Below are 9,279 nucleotides of genomic sequence, written 5' to 3'. Positions count from 1 at the left end.
TTGTCATTGCGGGAAATGAATCACTGTGTACAAAATGGTCATGCGCGTTTTGTAGATAATGTTTAAAAGCAGATACTTAAAGATTTCAAGTTACTCAAACAGAACAGAAAATGCCTTGCCTTTTTGAGATACACACATCTACGTTCTGGCATTTCATCAGAGACTTAGTTCATTTTACTCGTCGGTGAGTGGGGTTCAGTTCAGTATTCAACAGTGTTTTCTTTCTAAGTGACTGACTTTTCATTTCAATCCCCTGCTGAATCCTCAAACTAACTATGATACTAAGCTTGCTTTGTTTAGAGGCAGAAGCATTTCTTTTGTTTCTGTAGTCGGGGAAAACCTACCTGTAATTATGTTTAGACAATTGAATTCATTGTTTAGGACAAGAATTAAGGTAGATCTGTGTCGGCAGTGGCTCTTAAATAAGAATAACAGTATTGAGTGGAGCCAAGAACAATTACAAGGGGGACACACTATAGGCGGTTATGTGCTGATATCATGTGAAGTATTATTTTCCTTGGCTTGTAATTTATCCTTAGCATTACTTAAGAAGTGGAGGCGAGGAGTAACTAGCAAGGACCATCATAGGCATCGCATTATGACAATTGCTCAAGGCCAAACTACAGCGTAGATCAGGACCAGCCAAGCTGCAGACATCAACGCCAACATCAATCTTTATTTCCTCACTCCAGACATTTCTGTTTTCACTTCCACACCGTGCTAGAAGTGCCATGTCCTTTTGATGCTTTCACCAGATGTTTGTAGTTTGATTTGCACCTTTTTGTTTCAGATCAGTTTTTTGCACTTTGAAAGTGTGTCGAGTATTTAAAGAAACCTGTAAGAGGGAGGAAAAAAAACAAAATTAAAAAAAAGTTGCTAATAGCCATGTTTTCCTATATGTTTACTTAAGAGTTCCACATTTTACTACTGTGCTAATGCAGCAATAATGTTGAGGAGTTGCTTCAAGACGCACTTGTCAACACAGGGATTGAAAGAAATTAAGAAATATCTGATATTTTTATAACTGCAAAGAGTTAAGTATGGAAATATGGAATGCTTTATGGATATGGGCACCTGCCTCCGGCAAAAGAAATATACCTTAAAAAAAAACATATGCTACGGAAACAACTACAAAATGTGTACATTTGGTCTCCTTTATCATAGCTGACAGTTTATAGTACTGTATATAATCTTTGCTTGTGTCATTTGAGGATTCCCAAGTTAAATGTAAGCTCCTTGCAAGCTTTCAAAGTGACATGAGAAATAAAGATCTAATGCTAACTGAGAACTTTGTGTCATGCATGTCTAATTTCCTGGACTTGGATGTGTGTAGAGCTGATGTTGCCAGTTGCATTATCAATATACAGTGGAATGTGGTGAACGCAATAAGAAATTGTTCCATAAATTGCTAAACTAAGATGGTGAACATAACTGCAAGCACCAATGTGCCTAAATACTGCCTCACTGAGCTATTCAGGGAGTACTGCAGTGTCACATCAACATCAATGTTGCTAATCATTGACATATGCCTTTTTATTTTAAATCCCACTAAAATATTTACATTTTTGCTTTTTTGGTATTATGTAATTAAGCTAAAGGGTTAACATTCTGAAAATGAATACTGGTTAGTTTCTAAAACAATTAACTCTGAAAGTAAAAAAATGTTATGGCAGTTTTTTGAAAGACATTTTTGTCCCCTTAGGACATTCGATCAACTTTTTAAAGGGATGCCCAAGGGTAAAAGAAAATTACAGTTGTTCTAGATGTCAGTCAACAAACAGTATAAGCTACAGCAAGTCTGATTTTTGTATTCAGAAGAGAAATGTATTTAACATAAGCATAGGTTAAAGAAACAACAATCTTTATTGACAGCAACACCTTCCTGGCATCTTTCTTGAAGACCTTGGCGAGCAGCATTATCACAGGGCAGTATCCTCCCAGGCCAAGTTTGAATATGGACTACGATTAAGCAGTTTAAGTTTACCCTGGAGCACACACAAATGTCATATATATATATACACACACACACACACACACTACCGGTCAAAAGTTTGGGGTCACTTGGAAATTTCCATTGCACTCCATTATACAGAACACCAGCTGAGATCAGTTGCATTGTTTTTAACCAGGGCAGCGATTTCAGATTACATTAGGTGCTTACATATGCAAAAGGGGTCTCCATGTTTTCTCATTAGTTTTTTAAAATGATTGAAGATTATGAACACAATTAGCCTTTGGGACAAGGGATAATGGTTGCTAGAATGGGCATTGTATATTGCATTAAAGATCAGCCCCCCCACTCAGATCAGCTGGTGTTCTGTCTATAATGGAGTGCAATGGAAATTTGTAAGTGACCCCAAACCTTTGACCGGTAGTGTGTGTGTATATATATATATAATATATATATATATATAATATATATATTATATATATATATATATATATTAATAATACTAAAACAACATATATACATTACATACAACCCTGTGCTTGGAAATAAATACAAATGTCGGAATGTTTTCTTTGTATGTGTAATCCATTACAAAAGCCTATGAAACTAAAATTACACAACAATGTTGCTACACAGTGCAAAATAATTCATTGTAAAAAAACAGATTTACAACAGCTGAAGCACAAATTAACCAATGAATCTCCAGGGATTTTAATTGTTTAAGTAACTTCTAAAAGGGAGTATTCTTTAAAGATTGTGAGCCAAAATGGTGATAATAGTGTGAATAATCCCCCCCCCCCCCCCCCCCCCCCCCCCCCCCAAGATCCTTCACTAACACTGTCCACCAAGAGCTTTACCATTAGCCTTATGTCTGTGTTCTGCCAACTTCAGTACCATTTCACTCACATCATCCATTTTTTCTAACCACTACATGCCCAGCAGTGCACTGGACTCAGACCTGAAACACCGAACCAAGCAGCATTTGTAAAGACGTGGAGAAGCTTTAGATCTTGGTCTGTTTGGTTTCCTCCTCGTCAGAACTGGAGTCAGAACTCCTCCTGTCCTCGCTGCAATGCTCAACCGAGTCCTTCTTGGTCATCTCCACACTCTTCTTCTTCTCCTTGTCTTTAGGGTCCTTCTCGGCAAACTGGGCTTCTATCTTGGCCGGGTCAATGTAGGTGTAGAAATGGGCCATGATGGCAAAGATGAAGCACACTACCAACAGCAGAGAGGCGAAGAGGATGTACTCTGCCCACTAGTGGAAAAAAAAACCACACACACGAGAAGATTGAACCCAATTCTCATGTCTGTCCGTCGAATATGAAGTATTATATACATCCAGTTTAATCATACAAGATACCTTTTAAGCATTTGTTTTGCATAAAATGAACTTACCCAAGGTCAGTGAGGACAATATGTGTGTACTGATGGCTTATATAAAACCCACCCACCTGATCTGAGAGAGTTGCTGCCTCGGCGACAATGAGCACAATGATGTTACCGACAGCAACAGTTAACAGCCAACCAGCCTGCAGCACAGACTTCATGTTGCTGGGTGCCTGGACAGCGAAGGGAGAGTCAAGTAGAACTAAATACTATAGCAACATCAAGTCAATATATCTGTGTTTTGTGTCTCTGGCCAAATTAACATTAGGACAGACTTTATTATCCAATTTACTACGATGTTTTGGTGTTTTCAGTTGTTGTTAGATATGTGAGGAAAGCAGCCTGTACCTGTGAGTAGGCAAACTCCAGCCCAGTGACTGAGAAGATCACCTCTCCTGCAGTGATGAGGAAGTACTGAGGAATCTGCCAGGCCATGTGGATGGTGTTAGGCTTGATGTCTATCACTGGTTGGATGCTCAGGCTGCACTATAGGACATACCAAGATACCAAGACGTGTTACCGAAATCCCCAAAAAGTGACATTCAAGCAGAATTGTGCCTGAAAATGGATTAATGAGTTACATCTGGTCCAAATGTGAAGGTTGTCGGGATGATGAAGGTGAAAGAGCTGCCGAAGCCCATGTTGTAATTGTAGTTACATTCTTCACCAGTACCTTTCTTGATGTGGAACTGTGCACTGCCATAACAAGAAAAACCCCAGTCAGAGCAGAAGATTTTCTCTAGTATTACTGTATGTGACATATATAATGAAATCAGTCTTACCGTCCCTTTGGTACCAAAACATAGTCTGACATGTTGTTTATGCCGATATCCCCAAACTGCAGGTTACCTGCTGTCACATTCAAAACAGAGCCAAAACCATTCAAAAATCTGGGGAGGGAGAATTCAGAACATAATAGGTGAGACAGTCTTGGAATGAGAGTGGAAATTAAACATTTGAAAAAAGATTAAACACATTATTTCTCTTACAAAAGAAACGTTGAAGTTATAATCAAAAGCACCCTCGCTCAATTCATGCATGTAATTCTTTTCTCACTATGCAACAACTTGTGGGAATATAATCAGAAGTTTTATCTTCATTTAGAATTATGTGTAGCCAAAAGGGTTATCTAAAGCCCTTGAGGTGGGGACACCCCCCGATCCCAAGTTAAACTCAAAGGGGCAGAAAATGATTCAAAATACGTATTTATATTACAAGAAAAATAGGCTGACTTTTATCTTAATTTGGCCTTTTTCTTGCTAAATACTGGATACTTTAGGTAGTCACCAGAAAAGGTTAGGAACCACTGATTTAAAGATCATTAGATGATATACAGGTTCATCATCATTACCAGTCTACTTTTAGCGTAAAGTAATTGTGACCTCTTTACTGTGTGCGTTATCTAAGAACTCATGTACTGTACGCAGGCACACTATCACTTTGTTACATTAAGAGGAAATTACAGTGCAATACAGTATACAAACTCATTCCTATATGTTTCAATAACAAATGTGAAACTTGCCTGATAGCATTAGCGCCCTGTTCCGGCTTGGATTTGATGTCCACAAACTGGAGATAGAAAAATACTTTAGAACCTCCACAATTTTGTCCTTGAAGGTATAATTTTTAGGATTTTCCTAAAGAAAACAACAATGTATAGACTAACATAAAATGAATCCCTCTCAATCATCACTTATGACTCATCAGAAGGGGCTAGATAGGTAGGACACAGTGAAATAAAAACAGTACATATTTCTTTAACGGAGAGACGTCTTCATTCCCCACCAAACAAATTACTTTAAAAGATTTGATAAGGGATTATGAACTAGATTCAGGTTCAATATAAAACGCTACCCCATACCTAGTTGCAGCAGACAGACAGAAAACGATATCATTTTTAATCAATTTAATCGAGCAGGTGTGCTTACCCATATAGCCCTGGGTTGGGAGTTGGACTCATCCTGAACGATGACCCCGGTACTACGATTGCCAGCCACTAAACTGACTCGGTTGGTTTCATTAGACCCCAGTGTCAGTTCAAATGGTTCGTCAAAGTTCAGGTAATCCTCATTGGCCTGTAGGAAAAAAGATACTTTTTTACACAAGACCTTTAGTGTGTGGTGACTTACAGACAAACATCCCTTTGTGCATTTGGATAAATAGTGTCAGTGTACTGTGTCTTATGTTGGGGGGAGTACCCTGAAAGGCTGCAGGTTAAACTTGTTGGTTCCAGCTTGGACGTCCAGCGGTCTGTTAATCATGTTGATGAACTTCCCTTGGCCAACAGTGCTTGATGGGAACTGAGGCAGGGTTTTCTACAAGAGAAATGTGTGTTTGAGTCAATTGTGCTTCACAAAGCAATGCATGTTTTTAAGTTGTATAATGGGTGTTACACTCACATCAATCTGTATCTGGACCAGGGCAGCAGCGATGAATGCGAGAGCAGCAAGGAACATCCCCACAGTCATCCTCTTTAACGGACTGCAGCACGCACACACACACACACCCACCCACGCAGACACACCCACACACACTTAATTTAATATGTCTCTACGCCATATTCAATCACAAGGAACAATGTTTTCAGGAGGCCAAAACAACATCACTTTATGTCAAAGAGTCTTGAGTTTTAAAATGGCCTATAACTACATTGTGGTGTTAAGCATTTATATACTGCTTATACATGCTTAATAACAAATAGTGAGATTATTTATATATAATGTACATACATAATGTATTTACTATTTAGAAGGTGCTAAACACAGACAAGAATGAATGAATTGAAAGTCTGCGGAATTTTGTATACAAGGTTAACAGACTCTAGAGGCTTCAAGTAATGTAATATTTTCCAAAAATAAACTCACGTAAAGTTCAATTTGCACTTGGCAATCAGCGGATAGATCACACTGTCCACGATTGGAACCAAAACCAGGATCAAGATAGGATTGACAGTCTGGTGGGAAAACAGCGAGTCACTCTTTCAAAGCCTATTCTATATGTTCAGGTCAGTCGGCACGAGCATCAAGAAACGCCAGAGCAAAGTAAGCAAAGTGTAATCAACACAAGTGTCTTACCTGCATCTGATCAGGCTGGATTGTGAGAATTCCCTGTTGAGAAAAAAGTAGGAAGTCAGACAGAATCTTATTTCTGTGGTTTGCAAACACAAGGTGTGACATAGCACAAATGAAAAATGAAAATGAAATAAAACTCTTACAAAATCACCGTCCATGGTGGTTGCCTGGAGGGTCCATCGCGAACCCTGTGGAGGAGACATGGCTCTTCTTTAGTCTGTTTTTGGATTCTGCCAGTACACTTCTGGGTATGCATTATCTCTGTTTTCTTCTAGAATGGGCTATTCATTAGAGTTACATACAGTAAGTGTCAAGGCAAACACTGGTAGTTACCTGCTGGTCAAAGAGAGCCCAGAACATGGGCAGAGGAATGTAGAGGAACAGCACCTTCACCACCATCTTCACCTGGGCAATCAGGAGTTTCTGGAGCCGAACATAAAAAGATTAGAACTTGAACTTCACTGGTTGTACTGTTTGCATTTGCATTTACTTATGCATGTAAAGTGAACTTACATTGTACTTCTCCTCAGCCCAGTCCATCCAGTGGGTCCTCTTGGGGTATTCAGAACCACGATGCCGAAACCGGTTCTTGATAGCAAACTACAGATTGCAGAGAGGACACTGCATGTAAATGTTGAACTGAACTGAACACTGAAAGTTAATAAAGTTCAAGTTTGAATGAATGTGATGTTTCTAGGTTCTATTTAAAACCATACAACTCCATTTTCAAAGGTGAACTTTTGGAGTAACAAAATATTCATCTCACCCCGATGCATTTGCACACTTTCACCAAGATGTTGCCTTGAGGGGCGGTCTTAGTGTACATACCACTTCCAACAATAAACACAACTGCAGAGACACACACGCACACCAAATATATATTTTAATATAGGTCATTGTTAGAATGTCATTATCTGAAATGCACTATAAATATTCATGGTACACCTTTCTTAGATGGCAAACTTCAAAGAGGCTTATAAAGGATTTATAAGGTATAATACAGAAATTTATTAACAGTTAATTATTAATCTGTTAATGTTTTAGACATAAGTCACCAATAAAATGTTTTGCAACCTGGTGACCCAGAAGCTGTCCTCACAAATGGCCTTTTTTTATCAATTAAAATCGATAAAAAAAGGTGCACTTCAGCACATAAGCACGTTAGCATTGTACTTTAATCAAATTAAGGAGACACACAAGAGACAAACTTTAAGTAGTAGAGGAAATATCTTGACTTTTATCCCTGGTATTTGAAACACTGGATCCTTCAATTCCCATAATGCAACTAAGTGGCATGTGGCCTTTCTCCTGATTTGTTTGTCTGAAAAATGCCATTTTAGTGTCAGAATTTTTAGGAAATATGTGGCTTGTGAAAAATGCCAATACGTACGTTGGTGAATACTGGGCAAAAGAATCAGACATAATCTGTGTTCACGTTCACTTCTCCCATTGGAGCAATCCACTCAGGACCTGACGCTAGTCTCCTAAAGAGGCGTGGCAGTGCTGGAGGCCACGTGACACAGTTACAGGAAGTTAATCTGAGTTGGGGCGTTTCGCTTCTAACAATAAATAATCAAAATAAAATAAATACAACCGTTACTAAAAACACGTATTCATCTGCTCCTTACACGTTTGAAAAAGAAAATGAATTCTTACTCAGAGCTGCCACCATGAGAGCAGCGGGGACACCAAAGGCCAGCGGGTAGCACTTCTGCTGGCTGTGAATACCACACTCCTGAGCTGGAAACCACAACACACACACACATTTGTTTATAATTCAACACGTGAGTCTCTTGTGAATTCTATGCTCTGTGATCAACGTTAGTGTACCTCTAAGGATGGGGGTGATGATAGTGGACAGCAGACTGCCAGCATTGATAGACAGGTAGAAGATGGAGAAGAAGGTGCTTCTCTGCTTCTCCTGTTGGACACAGCAAAGTTAAGCAAGTCCTGGACAAAAAGCACTGACGGACATTTTTCCAAGATTTATTGGATGCCTTTTATACAGCAACTCGTATCACCAGAGTCATTGATATTATTGGGGAATCTTTGTCCCTGGCCTTGAACAGTGGAATAAAGCCACTGAGACAGAAATGGGGTTAACCTGGGGTTATAGTTAATACACAACTAGCTGGAAACAAATAGAGATACAAAAAGTGCTGACAGGATGTGACTGATAGCTGAGTGAGTTGTCATTTTAATTGCCTGTGTGGTGTGTGTGTGTGTGTGTACACACAGTAAGTGAGAGAGATAATACTTGGGTCCTGCTTGTGATGTGCATGTATGTACATAAGAGGATTAGGTATTAAAGAATTAGAAGCTTCTTAACGGTACATATGTCAGTATCCCAAGGGTCTGACATTTTGCGGAAAATGTCCCAAGTATTACCTCTGAAGTTTCATAGGAAACAAAAGTGTCATTTTGTATACATTTTTATTTTTTTGAAAGAAAAACTACTTTATGTGAGCGGATTGCATTCACCTTGTTATGACTTCTGTATCTCATAAGATACATAAGAAGATGATGCATAATTCAAAGAATCTAATAATTACAAGATCTGCAATTCAGAAATATGAGAAAACTAGCCTGTCTCGAGCTTCTTTTTGACAATTACATAAAAAGATGTTATGATTAACATCTCATAATTACCAAATAGGGATATCATAATTACGAGAAAAGTATATTTCATTCTCATCATTATGAGGAATTAAGTCATAGTGAGATAAGTCCTGTGACTAAGTCATGCTAGCAGCTGCTTGGAATTAACTGTCAGTGTAGCAAACTGTCTCTATTTTACTTAAATATTTAATACATTACATAATTCTTTCCAGGAAAGATCTTGGAAGTTAGCCCTCCGGTATTTATTGCAGG

The 9,279-nt window shown here is 38.6% G+C and overlaps 1 protein-coding gene across 1 annotated transcript in view; it reads right to left on the bottom strand.

The window, feature by feature from the left end:
• Nucleotides 1-2,435: 2,435 nt before the first annotated feature.
• Nucleotides 2,436-9,279, bottom strand: part of slc15a1b (solute carrier family 15 member 1b) — an 8,978-nt gene continuing 2,134 nt past the window's right edge. Inside the window, exons 7-23 of the mRNA XM_032506442.1 lie at nucleotides 8,239-8,329; nucleotides 8,065-8,148; nucleotides 7,175-7,257; nucleotides 6,922-7,008; nucleotides 6,742-6,831; nucleotides 6,552-6,596; nucleotides 6,412-6,444; nucleotides 6,202-6,290; nucleotides 5,737-5,818; nucleotides 5,536-5,652; nucleotides 5,266-5,412; nucleotides 4,860-4,906; nucleotides 4,120-4,227; nucleotides 3,919-4,033; nucleotides 3,686-3,823; nucleotides 3,403-3,510; nucleotides 2,436-3,206 (exon numbers count right to left, since the gene is read on the bottom strand). Coding sequence (XP_032362333.1) covers nucleotides 2,955-3,206; nucleotides 3,403-3,510; nucleotides 3,686-3,823; nucleotides 3,919-4,033; nucleotides 4,120-4,227; nucleotides 4,860-4,906; nucleotides 5,266-5,412; nucleotides 5,536-5,652; nucleotides 5,737-5,818; nucleotides 6,202-6,290; nucleotides 6,412-6,444; nucleotides 6,552-6,596; nucleotides 6,742-6,831; nucleotides 6,922-7,008; nucleotides 7,175-7,257; nucleotides 8,065-8,148; nucleotides 8,239-8,329 — 1,716 coding nt within the window. The 3' untranslated portion in view covers nucleotides 2,436-2,954. The remainder of the gene's footprint in view (nucleotides 3,207-3,402; nucleotides 3,511-3,685; nucleotides 3,824-3,918; nucleotides 4,034-4,119; nucleotides 4,228-4,859; nucleotides 4,907-5,265; nucleotides 5,413-5,535; nucleotides 5,653-5,736; nucleotides 5,819-6,201; nucleotides 6,291-6,411; nucleotides 6,445-6,551; nucleotides 6,597-6,741; nucleotides 6,832-6,921; nucleotides 7,009-7,174; nucleotides 7,258-8,064; nucleotides 8,149-8,238; nucleotides 8,330-9,279) is intronic.

This window comes from Etheostoma spectabile, chromosome 24 (assembly GCF_008692095.1).
Source record: "Etheostoma spectabile isolate EspeVRDwgs_2016 chromosome 24, UIUC_Espe_1.0, whole genome shotgun sequence".
Classification (NCBI taxonomy): domain Eukaryota; kingdom Metazoa; phylum Chordata; class Actinopteri; order Perciformes; family Percidae; genus Etheostoma; species Etheostoma spectabile.
The sequence above is the reverse complement of the archived record's forward strand: the minus strand, read 5'-3'. Positions and strand labels throughout refer to the sequence as shown.